The 16,088-nt window shown below is 36.0% G+C and overlaps 2 protein-coding genes and 1 non-coding gene across 4 annotated transcripts; 1 reads left to right on the forward strand and 2 right to left on the reverse strand.

The window, feature by feature from the left end:
* Positions 1-1,003: 1,003 nt before the first annotated feature.
* On the reverse strand, positions 1,004-1,093 carry TRNAY-GUA (transfer RNA tyrosine (anticodon GUA)). The gene is given in 2 exon segments: positions 1,004-1,039; positions 1,057-1,093. It is a non-coding gene; the product is annotated as a tRNA-Tyr (tRNA).
* Positions 1,094-6,281: 5,188 nt separating this feature from the next.
* On the forward strand, positions 6,282-11,374 carry tll (nuclear receptor subfamily 2 group E member tailless). Of its 2 annotated transcripts, none has more exons than XM_088038721.1 (4): positions 6,282-8,019; positions 9,722-9,955; positions 10,192-10,406; positions 10,459-11,374. In XM_088038721.1, exons 1-4 carry the CDS (start codon positions 7,989-7,991, stop codon positions 11,137-11,139), a joined length of 1,161 nt encoding a protein of 386 aa, XP_087894847.1. In that variant the 5' UTR covers positions 6,282-7,988; the 3' UTR covers positions 11,140-11,374. The 2 variants fall into 2 exon arrangements, with proteins under 2 accessions (XP_087894847.1, XP_087894846.1); XM_088038720.1 differs by lacking the exon at positions 6,282-8,019 and adding an exon at positions 8,651-8,862.
* Positions 11,375-12,128: 754 nt separating this feature from the next.
* On the reverse strand, positions 12,129-14,190 carry LOC148172867 (putative beta-hexosaminidase fdl). Its single transcript, XM_088038973.1, has 2 exons — positions 13,998-14,190; positions 12,129-13,953 (listed from the first exon to the last, which is right to left on the reverse strand). The coding sequence occupies exons 1-2, from the start codon at positions 14,168-14,170 to the stop codon at positions 12,324-12,326; spliced, it is 1,803 nt and encodes a 600-aa protein (XP_087895099.1). The 5' UTR covers positions 14,171-14,190; the 3' UTR covers positions 12,129-12,323.
* Positions 14,191-16,088: the final 1,898 nt, after the last annotated feature.

Raw genomic sequence — 16,088 nt, forward strand, 5'->3', positions numbered from 1 at the left:
TTTTTACTTTGTACACTTGCGAAAACTGTATAAAAAATGACGTAATTAAACTTCAGGTTGGTTAAAAAAGCACGAATTCTTCAGGGCATACACGATTAAATGATACATAGATTGGAAAAACAATGATTCATAAACAATCGTTTCTTCTGAGAAAAAATTGAAATATTTGTACGGTGAAACAATGAATTGACTGGTCCTAGAATGTAGAAGAATAGGTGAAATAATTATGTCATTCGTTTCTTGTTAGATGCTAACTGTAGAGAATACTAAACAAATTGACCGACAAGATGTAGACGACTGATAAAATGCAAATTGTTTTTTTGGAATCGTCATTAGGATAATAATACTAATAGATTATATCTGCATGCCACTAGTCTGATTTATTAGTATTTAATTTGCAAAAAATTAGTAACTTTTTTAGTCAAGTTAACTTTAAAGATGATTATCTCTATCAGCCTTTGGAAAATTTCAAAATGAACTTCTGGTATGTGTCGCTTGAGTGGTTAAGATTACATATTGTATTGTTTTATTTACTGTTGCGTCCTTGCAAGGTTGTTATCTGCAAAGATACGGTCCCAGCTATTAATTTATTTTTGTTTTCGTAACATTTATGTAATGTCTGTTGTTACAGTTTATTTAACATTCTAGTCTAATAATTTTGAAGGAGCAGACAAAAATTGTAATAGCAGCAGACAGAAATGTTTTGTTGCAAGAAGAATGTATTTAAATGTAGCGTTGTTGTAAACATAATCTCTATAATTATAAAGAAAAATGCTTACGACTAGAGGATTATTTTCTTAAGTGTACCTAACATTATTTTGAAATTTTGTGTCGCATTTGAAATGATAGGGATAGTTTTTTTTTAAATCAGAAGTTTTTTTAGGGTGGAATGAGATATGAATACCACAGGTCAAATACTTTGACAGAAAAAAATGTGCAACTTATTATTAAATTAATAAGAAGATTGTGTTTTTAATTTTGTAATAAAGTATTAAAAAAAAACTCCTTCGAGCCGGATTTGAACCAGCGACCTATGGATGTCTACAAGTGATACCTCTACAGTCCACCGCTCTACCAACTGAGCTATCGAAGGTTGGTGTTTGAGTTTGCTAAACAGATGATAAGATAGATCTACTCTACTTTTATAGGTTTTAAATTTTAAAATAAATCTGATAAATCACTGATGCAGAAATATTGATGATATATTTTTAACATTCAAACTCTTAGTATAGATAAGTTTTTTAAAATAAACCAATAAATACAAAACATATGTAAACCATAACAGAAGAAGTACTTTAAATTTATTAATTTATTTCGTAAAGAAACGTTTTTTTAATTCAAACAATGATTACCGACTATATGTATTTAAAGTGTTCACCTTACGGGATTTTAAAAAATTTTAAAAAACAAAATTATGTAGTGTTATGATATGATTATATTTTGCCGCATTCACGTTTGTATTAAAAGTTGCATAATGCATACAAGCACCATTATTTATTTTTTATTCGATTTTTTTTCGCCAGGTTTTCAAAGTTGCAGTTTGAAACTTTTATTTGAGAATATAAACTACTAATCGGATCAAATAATTAGTTTATAATTTTTCAAGTTTTTGATTTAAATGATTTTTGGGCAACAAACTTGATAAATGGCAAATATCTACTGTTCTATTTTTACATATGAATTTTTTAGTTATGCACTACGACGACTCCAAAAATATAAGGAGTAATAAATTGTCAATTTTTTCAAAATTTGTATTCTTATCAAAATAAATTTTAGCTTTGTTACTAATACACAGAACACAAAGAAAGTAGATACTTATACTTTAATAAGTAACTTCAGTAGTCAAAAAATTGCTCAGATCTAAATTAGCACTGCGAAAACAATAAATGACACTATTTTGGCTTTATTGTATCTTCAAACGTCATTCTAGTACATTGCAATTCAATTTATCAAGTTGAGTGCATTGGCAAATTGTACATTTTTCAGTAGTGAGTAATTTTATTTTCATTTCGTGTTTTTCTCCTTTCAGAACAATAATTTTAATTCCTCAAACAAAGATAGAGATTGTAACATCTGTTTGAGATAGAAACATCAAATGATCACGAGTTGGTAAACATAAAAAAATTAACTCTTGCTTATCATTTTATCTACTAGAAATAACTGGAAATGTATAAAAGTAAATAGTTTGGATAATAATCGTGATAATCATGATAATTAAGCTTTAGTTGTGTATACAAGGTGTAACAGAAATTAGTGCATTCAATTTTACTGGTGATAACTGGTGAATCTCGATAACACAAATTTTTTCTTTGCGGTTTTTCACTATTTTTAAGGATTTTTGTAAATTTTTGAGTTTTTTTGTAAACATACTTTAGTACAAAAGTTGCACATTTTTAAAACGATTCATTAGTCACTCGTGAAAGCACAACTAATGTCTCTGCAGCAGCTCCACACGATTCATAAAGTATTACAACAGGCAACCCACAACCGATATTACAAAAATTAAGCATTTTCTAGTATTTAAAACACTTTAATTTTAGCAAAAAGCGATTTTCAATTTCTGAAAAAAAAATGCGATTAAAATTAAAAGAATTTGATGATTTAAAATCATTCGATATCTCGGAAACTATTACAGATAATAAGATGCGGTTTGCGCCATCGTTTTTCTCGCGATTTTTTATATAAGAAATAGTTCTTAGATTTTACAAGTCGAAATTTGCAAATTAGCAATTGCAGTTGTTTAGCAAAGTTAAGCCAAGGTTGTTGTAAAAATCTCAATGAAACAAGAAAACAACTAACTAAAAATCTCTTGAGCAAAACATTCGTTTTTTCTTCTATTGTTAAGATCTTATCTCCCACGATCTCAACCTTGCAATATCGTCACCTTCAAAAGTCTTCACCTCAGATAGTTATCGCTCAAGAACTGTCATCTGACGACAGAGTTAACTCATGAAATTCACGAAAACAATCCTAATTTAATCGCTCAACATAAAGCCTGTAACAGGAGGACTGTAACGCCCTCATACTTGCAAGTACAATATAGGGCTTAAATTACACGAGGTCCGATTTATTGTTCCCTTTTACAAAACGATTGCTCTTTTTAGTGCTATCAATTATTTCTTCAGCGTACATGTCAACGACAAGTCGATGTTATCTGCGTCAGAATAGTTGTAAGACGACGAAAAATCAGAGTTCACAGAAGGTAGCACAAAAGACACAATAGTGAATGACGATGTAAAAGTACACCGGTGGCGAGTATCGTCTTACTTTTAGTTTAAATAATAGAGGAAGATGGAGAGGTATGTATGATGTATGACCTGCTTGACGGGATGAGAACAATATGACTTAAGACTTCCCTCCAAAGCGAAGTCAAAGTGTTCGGGGGTTGCAAAAGGTACGAAAAATAATTGGATGGAAACTAAAGGTCAAGTTACAGCCTGGGGCATAGTTACCAGTGAAGTCTCTTAAAATTGAATATTTTGCTCTAAATAGGGGCTGTGACTACGAAATCACGCAGTCAACATCGGGGCAAATGAACCCCCTAAAGCGACAGATGACACTATCTCCCATGGGACAACTTCATACAAGCACGCACATCCACCATTGTAAAAGTTCAAAGTACACCTAAGATGCTGGTAGTCAAGATTTTATCACCTTTTGTCCATGCAGCTTTCAATAGAATTGTATTACCTGTCCGAAGACATTTTTATATAGAGAGAAAAAATGAAGCAATTTGTCGACCTCGTGGTAAACACTCGAGACTGAATGAAAAGTCGAACTCCTATTTTGTCAAGCGTAAAATCGGACACATTCCACGTCCATCAGCAAGAAACGAGTAAATATTTCCATTCATAAGTTCATAAGGCTTTATCGGAGACTTATTGTGGGCGATTTGTCATTTTATGTCAAACAAATTGTCCCCGTTTTGGTCTGTCGACTATTGTGTACCTGAAGGTTATTCAGAGTTTAAGGGTGCACTTCCGACAGAAGTGAGACCCTAATTATCGGCAAATTACAAGCTTTTACCTGTGCTTGCTGTCTCTCCAACAAGTTTTTTCGATTAATTTTCTATTAAACAAAATAAAGTTTTGAATTTATTTCCTATGGTTTGTCTCGCATCCAAGTGGTCGGTCGTTCCGGATGCGACGTCAAAGCGCTGAAGTCTGGTCCGCCTCACCTGTGCACTGAACAATTTCTATTCAAGCATCTAAAAGCTCTCGAGCTTTTGTTCTTCTTTACCAAGTTCAACGGTTATGTTCTTATGGGCGTTCTCCACCTGATAGTCCCATCCGATTACCTTTTTATTACAGACAAGTCTTTTAACTTCCCTGAAAGTTTATTACATGCTATATGACACCGAGAGTTTTTGCCAGGCACCTCCAAGAAAAAAGTCGTTGGATTTCAGTCCTGCGTCATATTACGTCGTTTCCGGGCAAAAATTCCCATCACTGCTATCTTCAGACTTACATTTAATTCTAATTAATCCTGATAAAGTCATCGACGTGGTAAAGAAGAACGCACACCTGGATAGTGGATGCGCGATTGCTTCGAAATTCATTTCTAAAGAATTGACCTAACTCTAGTTATCCTCATTTGCTGGTTGGCTGATTCGGGACAATGGGACGAAGCCGGCCCTGCACACAACACCGAAGGGATGCAGCATTTTGGCTTAGGGATAATTTCGCTTCGATGATGCACATATGCTTATTGCACCACGAGGGGTGCCCAAAATCAGCGGAAATGGAATCGTTTTAAATTGGAAAAATCACTTGAGTACATAAGTCCTTAAAAATCAAACACAAATTTCTAAGTCTACGTTTGAATTTTTTTCAAATCAATAATTAATTGTTCTACTTTTTTGTTTTTATTGGAAATGAACTAAAATGATGCTTTAAAAGCACCACAGCGGCAAAAACTTTGGGTATTTATTATGATGGTCGCTTTGATTTCGTCCATGTATGCAATTCCGTTTTGGGCACCCCTGCAAGCGGCAAAAATGGCCGCCGCATGTCGGTTCGTTGTTAAAACGCTCTGCCTTTGTGCCTTTGCGACCAAAATACCGGATTATTTTCTAAAAGTCCCTACCTAGCACCTAAGCGAACTGTTTAAAAAGGTTTCCAGCGCAAATTTATAAAGCGAACTTGAAACTTTTTGCTATTGCCAAAGATCAGTATTTAGGCAAGGTTAGATTAAATTTATTGTTTCGTTTTATCACTCACTTATCTAAAGGTTGTCTCATGAACCTGTTTACTATTTAGTCTGTGTATTTAGAGCTGGTTATTTTTTTTAAACATGAGCCCGTTTGTTTGAACGATAATCTGATTGTCGTTGGTATTGTGAGAGACATCAACGCCATGTCAAGAAGCAAAACCCTTCTGCATTTAATCATATATCTCGAGTTTTATTAAATGGAAGGGAACTTCTTTGGGGCACTTCAAGGAGAATGGGCGGCCGCAAAGAGGTTATGATTAAATTTAAAGAAGTTTATAATGTGTTCCCACGCAAAAATATTTAGCTTGTTCAGGAAGCTGTGGATTAAAATTCGACTTCTTATGGATTAGCTAAATCTTACGAGATTATAGATCTTTCTATAAATAGCTTGTTTAAAAATACCGTCCATTACAATATGATACAAAAATGCCAAACAGAAAAGTTTTGGCGTCAGTCAATTTTTTTTTACGCATATTGGAGATTGTAAATCAAGAGGATTTGGGTAAAATTCTCAACCCAAACCTGTAGTGAGACTCATTAAAATTTTAAATTTGCTTATTCATTGTTATTTTCCGAAACCTCAACCATTCATCCTTCCGCCATTCTAATCTAAATTCGCTAAGCTGCTTTGCAACCCTTAATATTTATAACCCAACAACTTGCGTCCGGTCATTCGAATTTCACCTCTGGCACTTTCTGAAGTGATAACAAGATTACCGAAGATCAAAGAAATACCGCCGCTAGCATAGTTTTTGACCTGTTTCGCCACTGTAGGTATGAAATGAATGACCTCTGACTTCGAAGAAAAGCTAATCCCATTCACTAATCTAGCAAGAGTTCATTCTGATATTTGTGCAGTTCCTGGAAATGGTAGCAATGAAGGAAAAGAGCGATTGAAAATGAATACTTTTTCCCTTTGCTTTAGGATAAATCATGGCTTATTGGCGAACAACCAAGCTGAAAAGGTAATGAGATGACATCTACCAGGATCAGTGCCGGCTGCAACCGCAGACAATGACCACTCCGATCTGCACACAATGTTGAAGATTAGCTGATGGCTCGGTATATCACATTGTTCTCATCCTCCAACTGTCTCTCAAACAGCCGCAAACAAACCATTAGATAATTGATACGCGATTTTATCGGTTCCTGTTATCTGTAATAAGGGGTTGATGAACGAGGGTGAAGTCGCTAATCATTTTTTACTAGGTGATATGTGTCATCAAGTACATTCCCACGGATCAATGAAACAAATGACGCCGAGCATCCCTGATTAGCGAGGATGGAGCGTCCGCAGGTAACATATGCGACGCCACACACCCTTAGTTAGCATATTGTCATTTTGGGGGATGCTTTCCCAATTAAACCCAATCTGGGGATGCGTGGGAATGTGAGCTCATAGCTGGACATCTATTACGTGCAATTATGAAGTGCAGCACTTGGATACAGCGTTCCCAGCACCTGCACTTTCGCAATAGATAGTCAGGGATAAAAAAGTTTTTTTCTAAATCAATTTGATAGTGTTCTTTTTTTCCAACAAGTGGAAAACACTCCACAGGTACAATTTCCGGCATTTCTCTGGACCACATGGCATCACTTCCACCCTTATTACATGCAACCCGATTCCGGGTCCCACGCACCATCATCAATATCATCAAAACGAGTCCAGGTGTGCTTTCATACACCCATCCGTGAATTATTGCCCAAACTGATTTTCCACATCGCTTTAGTATTAATATTTTCAGAAAAATTTCAATTTAATATCGCGTATGTGTATGAACTCATCAAAAAAATCCTTAAGCATGTCGTATCGTAGAAAGTTTACTCTTCATATTTGGCGAATAATTTAATCATCTGGTTGATTTAGTTCAAGGGGTGCAATGAAAACGCGTACGGAATTCGGTTATTAATATTCAGAATATCATATCGGACCCCTAATACTCTCTGCACATGTTATTGCTCTTTATTAAAAATATTTTGGTATTGACGTTACTCACCTAGCAGAAAAGGGGGTGGCTCATCATCGGAAAATATGATTGATTTAAAATACTTCTGGAAGATAAATATCGAGAAAAAGTTATTTCCTGTTAGATATATCTGGAGATAAAAAAATTAATCATACAGTCACAGATGTGATAACAATAGAAAACTGTTGAGAGCTGAACAATTCTGATAAACATGATCATTGATCTTTGAGTTTTTAATTTTGCATATTTGAGAATTCAGAGCGCAAAAACAATTTTTTTTTTTTGACTTAGAAGAGTCTAAACCTTTTGTGAAAAATCTGGGTATACCATATTAATAAGTAAACAGCGGGATCAGTAAAAATATCTCAAAGAAATGACAGAGTGACCGCATGCATTTTTGCTTCAAACTTATAGGCAAAAATGTTATAATATAAAAGTGTTTTTGATTGTAGTAACATAAAATTTCTATGCGTAAATATTTATTTTTGGAGACACTTAATTTAATTGAATATAATTTATTCACTTTAGATTGTTTTCTATTTTACCATCGCAACATTCTAAAATTAGTTAAATTGATATTAGACGTAAAAAAAATCGATACCATCTAATTTGAGGAAAAACGTGGCGTCAAACTACATACGTGACAGAATTGTGATAATATAATATCTTCAAATCTAGATGATGAAATAATTTCGTGCGAGTTAATTTTAAAGTTTTTAGGTACTGATAATAAAGTCAAGTTCTCATAGATAAGCCAGAAAAATCAGATTGCACTAGCATGACTTTGTACTTTGTGTGAGAAAGTTAAGAATGACTATGCTAGGGCAAAATTTAACTCCAAGTAAGTACCTTTTTACTTATTATTTTAAAAAATAAAATATAGAGTTTAGTTTTTGGAATATTTTTCAGAACTATTGATATGTACTTTGAACTAATTATTCATCTTCAAATTTTATGTTTTATTTCTCTTCGTGCATGTCTGTCTGTGTTTGTGTATAGTTATTTGATTTTTAACCTTTTTGTTTACTCCTAGTTTTAGATAAGACATTACTTAAGTCCTAGACATGAATTTCACTAGTTATCAAAATTTTGTGACAAACAATGTAAATATTTTTGTATCAAAATGACATGGCAAATTTTTGTCTACACAGCGACCTCTATCGTATAAGACATAGATTCGCATCGAATTAAAACGATTAGATAAGTAAGTCGCCGGAAACAAAAAAAATAAGAAAAAACTAAAAAAAAAAAATTCCGTCACAAAATCCTTCGCAGTCCTTTTCACTCGTCATCTCGTCAATTTTGATGCTCCCGCCCCTTCATACTACTCTAGTAAGGTAAGGGTCGTTGGCAAACGGAAGAGGGTAGGGCTTAAGATCTCCCTTGGTAGAGTAGGGACACTTTCGACCAATCCGAGTCATACAAACGTTGGCAAGTCAAAAAGGGATTCATTCATGTCGGTAAATCATCCAAAGGGTGAGGAAAAAGCTTCGAAAGTCTCTTGGAGTTATCTGTTGACAACGTCAGTGTATTGACGGCGGTTGTTGTTTGCAGACTTTTTCTAAAATTTGTGGGTGTTAAACTGATAAAATGATGAGTGAAATGCAGAGCACAGAAAATGCAATGGTGCATCATCTAGAACCGCATAGGATGCAATTGAAAGCTCAATCTCCATCGTCTTCGAGTAAGTTTAAAAAATTGTTTTGCAATTTTTTGGGGGCTGATGATGTAAGATAACTGTTAATAAGTATTATTTTGAAAATGATTAGGATGCATTTTATTTTAATTCTCTGTAAATCGTCTGGAGCCAACATTGTTTTAAATTGGAATGTTGAGAGCTTAAATTTATTTGTTCCTTTTTAGCTCATCTCTGAATTATTGTAAGCCTTATTCTCTATGTCGTCGGTTAAAAAAACTGTTAATAAAACTATTAAAATAAATAGAAAGAGCTTCAAAATCAAAGAATTTTTTTTTTAAAGGAAGCTTCAAAATTATAGCGTTTTTTCCTTAACAATTGTAATGTTTTAGTTTTTTATTTCAAATCAAATTTCGGGTTTGCTTAATGTTCTGTTCTTATAATTTTTTTTTAATTAGGTAAAGTGAGACATCAAAACAAAACTTGTTGTAAATTTTAAAGAAAGCATCGTAAAGTAAACAGATTGGAAGCGTCGCTAACGCAACCCTTTTGAGCAGAAACAAAATTAATTGAAAAAACTCATTTATTACAGTTTTATAAATAATTTATTATTTAAAATGTATTAACGCAGGGACAATATCCGACGGATTTTATATTTGTTATTTTTAATTCCGTAAAATTTACAAAAATGTAGGCCTTTCAAAAGTGTTTCAACTCTTGCAATAATTGCCAAAGTAAAATATTGCGTATTGTGTCACCCTCATCCCCAAATTACAGTTTATGATAGCTATAAAGGAAACTGCTCATTTCACTTCCATCACCCAAACTTCCGGTATTTGACACCATACCCTCAAAGCCGCACTCTCTACCTCTGATTATTATTATTCAACTATTCATTTGATTCTAGGTCGAATTCTTGACATTCCCTGTAAAGTCTGCGGCGACTTCTCATCTGGCAAACATTACAACATATTCGCTTGCGACGGTTGTGCTGGTTTCTTCAAGCGTTCCATCCGAAGAAACCGTCAATATGTCTGTAAAGCAAAAGAAGAAGGTTCTTGCATCATTGATAAAACCCATCGGAATCAATGCCGGGCTTGCCGCTTAAGAAAATGTCAGAACGTCGGAATGAACAAAGACGGTAAGTCGAATAATTGTTTATCTTAATTACTTTGCGTATTTGATTAGTCAAAAGCCATCGACTTGAGGACACTCTAAGAAGTTACTTGAAGAATTAAAAACCTCTTGAATCGAACTTTTGGCTTAGCTAGCACCAGGTGGAAAAACATAAATGAAATCGCATGTGCTTGATTGTTGTTTTAACGCTTAATATGCCTACTTTAAGGGGTGATTTTAAGGGATATTTTGTTGTTTCAGCGGTGCAACACGAACGGGGACCCAGAAATTCTACGCTAAGAAGACAACAAATGAACTACTACAATGAGGGCAGGGTAATAGTGACGCCGCCAGGGAACGTCCTCAACCTCAGCGTTCCCAAATATGAAGGCAATTCAAGCATGATTGACTCGCCGCCAATGCCCTTACTTCCTCCAGCTGGGTTTATGTGCAATAACTATCTGCCGCTTCCACAGGTTGGTTTAGCTATTTTTAAATTATTAATTTTTAATAAAACTTTAATTTTAGATGCCGCCGTTGCCTCTGCCTCCATTCTTCACTCCTCCGATGCTAAACCCGTCAGCAATCTGCGAATCCGCCGCTCAACTCCTCTTCGTTAACGTCCAGTGGGTTAGAAGCATCCCAGTTTTCACGTCTTTACCCATCTCTGACCAACTTCTTCTTCTTGAAGAAAGTTGGCTAGACCTGTTTATCCTGGGAACAGCTCAGTTTTTACCACTCACTGACTTTGGGGTACTGCTTCAAACTTCCGACGTCTTCCAACAAGATCCAGACAGACGAGAAAAGTTCCTGAAAGAAGTCTCCGAGTTCCAAGACACGTTGAAAAAAATCCATCAATTCCAACTCGATCCGCAAGAATACGCCTGTTTGCGCGCCATTGTTCTTTTCAAGACTTCTTTTGATAAACCGACCTCTTCCAATCAGGAAAAATCGACGACGGATAGCGCGAAGATTAATCTTGTACAAGATGATGCACAAATGAGGTTAAACAAGTACGTTTCCACCGCTTACCCGAAACAGCCACTGAGGTTTGGGAAAATTCTCCTGTTAGTGAGTTCCACGTTTCGAAGCGTTTCCGCGAGCACAATTGAAGAGCTTTTCTTTAAAAAAGTTATTAGAGACACTCCGATTGTTGCAATTATTTCCAATATGTATAAAAATCAATTTTTGGGAAATAATAATGCGTGACGTTGGGCGGCGTTTTTAGTTAGTTTTGCAATATTTTAGGATTAGTCAACGCACTGTGATGTATATAGTTGTTTAAGAGACGAGTTTCTTAGATCTATTGTTTGTACATAAATATGTAGAATAAGTTTTATTATGACTTTATTAACAGATGGAAAAATACAATAACTGTATTATTTTCACACATTCTTCGATTTTCCAAATGCTGTTTTATGAGACAATAAATATATTAAAATAATCTACTTATGACTCTTTTTTTCATTTGTCATTCCTCATATTTTGTGGCTATTTTTTTATAAATGACAACATAAAAGCATTACCCCTTTGTAAAAATATCAATCAAAATTCTGTTTTATGATTTATACCATTAACAGATGCGTTTGAAGACCTTACGCATGTCACTGTCCATCACAAGCCCCTCTTAAATATTATCCCCCGATAGGGATTATGTAACAACTAAGCGGTGGTTGACATTCAATAATTATTCAAATTATTGTTGGTCTTACCGCCCTTCGCCTGTCATATGATTATGACATCCATTTTTTAAGTAGGGGTGCAACCACAATATTAAGTGGTCGGAAAGCGTGTGAGCTTTTTATTTTTACGAAGAGATTTCGGTCCACCAATTTGTCAACATATTCAAAGTTAACACAGATCTGTACTTCTTTGTCCCCAAGATCAGAAACACCGCCTCTTGTTTGCTAACAGCACAATGCTCATTAGCGATGGCTTTTCTAGCCTTACTTACCTGACATTACATGCACAAAAGCCGGACTCAATCTTTTACAAAATCTTTTGCTGCGAGTTCTTTTACGGTAGCCGGTCGGATTAAACAGGACACTGACAATTTCTGACGTTTTGAAAGGAACGACACCGCTATTACACCCCTCGGTCTCAATTTTCTTTTAAAAAAGAATCAAAAATTTATTAAAAATTTAGGAATTTAGATAGGAAAAACAACAATATTAGTTAATATATTATAATATATAATATTAGTCTAAACAGAGTCTAGATTTATTTTGGTCTTGTATAAAAAAATCTCTCAATACCACAATAGCCACTCACGGACCACTCCGCTTGTTTATGCTGGGCGCTCACCACACAGCGCGACGAGTGCAGCACTTCACGTTTGCGGAAACGGAAGGGCCCGCATGCTGAAGATGAGTTCCCGTGAGACTAGAAACCTATTAACATTTCCCGGGATTCTGTGAGCACCACCTCGGCCACATCGCCGCCGATTTCAATCCTCTCGATCTCAACCTCTCCACAAAAGACACGAGTCTAGTATAAACATCGTAATTATTCATAGTGCCCGGATCCGACCACACTCTTTCAGCAAAAGCTGCAGATCTGGGCCAAATTCGCGTTTCGAGAGAATCAACTTCAACTTGTTCACTCCAGAGACAGACTTCTCCTCCGAGAACTTGGTCTTGGTGAGTTTTCCAAGGACGGTGCTCGTAGAAAGTCTGCCATGGGGTGTAAGGGTCGCAGACACCGTTTCTCATACTTTGTCTCCAACGACCGAAACCGCAGTCGAGGTACCAGTGACCTACTGTGGAGTAGATGACGCGGTAGCCTTTGGTGAGGATTCGAGATGGGTCACCTAACCAGTGTTGGACTACAATTTTTTTGCTTAAAGTGTCGAGTTCGGGGTTTTCTGTCAGAGGGCTTGACCACAGGACGACGTACTCTGGAAGCTCACCACCGTTGGCAATTTTCAGTCTTTCTAACATTTTGTTGGTGTAGTCAGCCCACAATTGTCTTAATGATCGCGTCTTCTTAGCAGCGTTAGTGTTAGACCAACAAGTCAAATTAACCTCGTCGGAACCCAAATGAAACATTTCATTATTTCCACTCAAATCCAACAAGTCACTATAGATATTTTGAAAAACGTTAAGAGCACCGTCATTATCTGGATTTAAATGTCCGTTAAAAATATCGTCGTCTCCACAAATAACGTACTTTTGTGAGGGATTGAAGTTCCATCCAGCATTGACATGACTCGGTGCGTCCACCTCTAAGAGAACTCTCACTCCACGTACCAATGAATAAGACACCAAGTCCTTAATGTCTTCAGGAGTGTAGATCATGTCCGGTCCGTAGGCTCCAAACAATGCCAACTTGTTTGCTCTGGGTAAAACCACAGGAAAACTAACAGCGTCAGTAAGATGCAAATGCAAAACGTTGAGTTTTGTCATAGACATGCCATCAACCACGTTTTTTATTAAAGAGATAGGAAAAAAATTTCGAGCCGTGTCTATCGACACACCTCGATGCGGAAACGCGGGTGTGTCTATAATTTCAACATCATGAAGTATTCTCAGTTCTCCTAGTACTTCATCAAACCATATTAACTGTGACAGACTTTCCAGTCCATGTCGGGCTCCAAAAAAGTTCTGAGCAAAAATCGTTGCTGTGAGAACGTCTTTTTTCTCAACCACTAAGTGATAGCTCTCATTGGTACTTATTCTAAGCTTCGTCGTACTAGAATCAGCTACTATTAAATTAACTTCCAAGACTTCTTCAGATCTACTTGTATTTCCAAGATTCAGCAACTTCAAACTTTGTAGGAATAGTCTTGTAGATTCTCTTAACATTACCTGGGCAACTCCTTGAGCGTTTAATCGAATGCCAATTTTACTGGGATTAACAATTGTAGTGCCTTTGTTTGTTACTTGGAGGCGCACAGGTTTGGGCCACAACGGAGGCTCCGTGCAGAGCATGTTGCATGTGGCCAAAGAGACTTGTTCATCGTCTGTTAGGGACTTTACGCATTTGTTGTTTTGACACTGCCAGGAGTAACGTGGTTCTGCAAATCTACTTATTTTGTGATAGGAATTGAATCAAATAAATAAACTTACTCAGTATCGTCATCGAGGTCAATAGGAGTGTCGATATGAAAAGTTTTGTTGACGTTTCCAATGCTGTCAGTAAAACTAAACAGGAACAAAAAAGAGCACATTACAAAACTGGTGAACATAATGAAAACGCAATGCTGAGGAATTCTTCTCGTGTAAGACATCACATCGTTCATTAAATTTCGAACTTGACTCGACAATTTTATTTTTGTGATAAATAGTTATCAGCGCTTAGTTATCGAGTTGTTATCAGTGGGTTAAGTGTTTTGCTTTCCCTGTCTATAATTGAATGCAAAATTTGACAATACGCTTCCATGGTAATGTTGAAATTAGTCATAAAAAATAGGTGCGCACTGAATTACCTAAAAGATTGAAATTAAATAATAATTACACTTGTTTGTTTACAAAATTGAGTCATAAACTAATATTTTCTTTTTATTAGTCATCGATAACTGTTATCTGCTTGCGGCACGTTGTCTCGCATTCTCTTGCCGTTTATCCCATCGCTTAACCGCATTATTTTCTCCTCTGCAAATCGGCAACAAATTAAAACAAAGCCTCTGAAGAGTGCTTCCAATATGGAAACATTCGAGAGGCTCGACTATATTATTCGATAGAGGGTTGTCGCGTATTGTGGTGTTCTAAAAGTCTTTGATTGTTTGAAGGTAACAAAGCATCAAATTTATTCGGTATGGATTCGGTAATCGAAGTCTCTATAGTCAATTGTGTGACAAGAGAGCACTTGGGCTAACCCTTATGAGACAGCTGATACATTGAGTGTTAGCGGAAATCTAAATATTCACACAAGTAAAGGAATTAATTTGATAGTGGGAAAATTAGTGAAAAGACGGAATAAGAACTGACAATAGAGATAAGAAGGAAGTGATTTTTTTGTGGTTGGTTAAACCTTTTAATGGAGGTATTGGATAAACGAAGACTTCTACCTTTGCGGCAAGCAACAAATACAATTTCGCTCAAATGGGTTTTAAGTGTAACTAAATACAGATCAAACGAGGCCGATGGGTAATTTTAGACTTTTGTAAGGCGAAATTACTAAAATTGTGCGTCGACAGAAAAAGAAAATCGAGTAAACAAATCCACACAAAAGACTTTGAAAGGATTACCCAATTTTAGGTCAAAATAATATCTTCTGGCGTTTAGTTAGCATCATGACCAAATTGTTGGACACTAAACAGAGGCAAAACGAGTTTTGGCGATTGTCGGTTTGACATGGCAAAAACCAAACCGCAGCTTTATCTTCGTCACTCAAAAAGTTGCTTTGCCTCCAGCACTCTAACTTGGGGAACATTGAAAGCTGGATAAATTCACGTACCATTCAACAGTCAGTTATTCAGAAGATAATCCCAACCAGATCGCTACTCATACCCTCATTTTTGCCTCCGGCAAAATTCACCAAGGGTCCTAAATTATTGCACCGAGAAAATTAAATAGTTCCCTGATTTTTAATTTCAACAGCTCTAGGCTGTCCATCGAAATTAAAACCCCCGAAAATATTCAAATTTCTAGTCGCGTCGCCATCTTCCACTTAATTTGTCTGACGCTTGAAAATGGAGGCTTAGCATTAATTGAATTGTCGCTCTTAGATAGTGACTATTCCCCCACCGAAAATCTTCCTAAAGGAACATTCTAATGAACGGTTTTGCTGACATCTAGGATAATGTATGGCTTAATAATACAGTGTTGAAAAGGCAGGTCACTTTGTACCAAACTTCATTATTTGATCCTGTCATTGCGGCTGTTACACCATGAGATTTCAATATAATTCAGTTTAGGGCGTCGCGAGAACCAGTTGGGATTTTGCTGTGATTTCTTCGTGGTAAGAGGGTGAGAGAGCACAGCTGTGTGTCCTAAGCCTGCTATTGAGTCTATGTGTGCATATGTCAGCCCGGTTTTGCGGACGGCGTATGCTATGAATGCATTGTTATGCGATTTGTTGCGATTTCTTTCCTATTTATTTTGTAAATAAAAGTGAAATGTATGGCATTTAGCTAAACGTTGATGTCACGGTTTTTGTAAGAAATTGTACGAAGTGGTCGTGTTTTTTTCAAGATGAAAGTTCGAATTCAATTCGGT

The sequence above is a fragment of the Gnatocerus cornutus genome, chromosome 6, assembly GCF_029298725.1.
Source record: "Gnatocerus cornutus isolate USDA-ARS CGAHR chromosome 6, icGnaCorn1.1, whole genome shotgun sequence".
NCBI classification, from domain to species: domain Eukaryota; kingdom Metazoa; phylum Arthropoda; class Insecta; order Coleoptera; family Tenebrionidae; genus Gnatocerus; species Gnatocerus cornutus.

Bases quoted from the DNA above. Each gene is read 5' to 3' on its own strand.
- tll (XM_088038720.1), top strand. From the start codon at position 8,769: ATGATGAGTGAAATGCAGAGCACAGAAAATGCAATGGTGCATCATCTA. The intron at 8,863-9,721 runs GTAAGTTTAAAA...ATTTGATTCTAG, and splicing joins TCAATCTCCATCGTCTTCGA to GTCGAATTCTTGACATTCCC. The intron at 10,407-10,458 runs GTTGGTTTAGCT...CTTTAATTTTAG, and splicing joins ACTATCTGCCGCTTCCACAG to ATGCCGCCGTTGCCTCTGCC.
- LOC148172867 (XM_088038973.1), bottom strand. From the start codon at position 14,170: ATGAACGATGTGATGTCTTACACGAGAAGAATTCCTCAGCATTGCGTT. The intron at 13,954-13,997 runs GTAAGTTTATTT...CAAAATAAGTAG, and splicing joins GACCTCGATGACGATACTGA to ATTTGCAGAACCACGTTACT.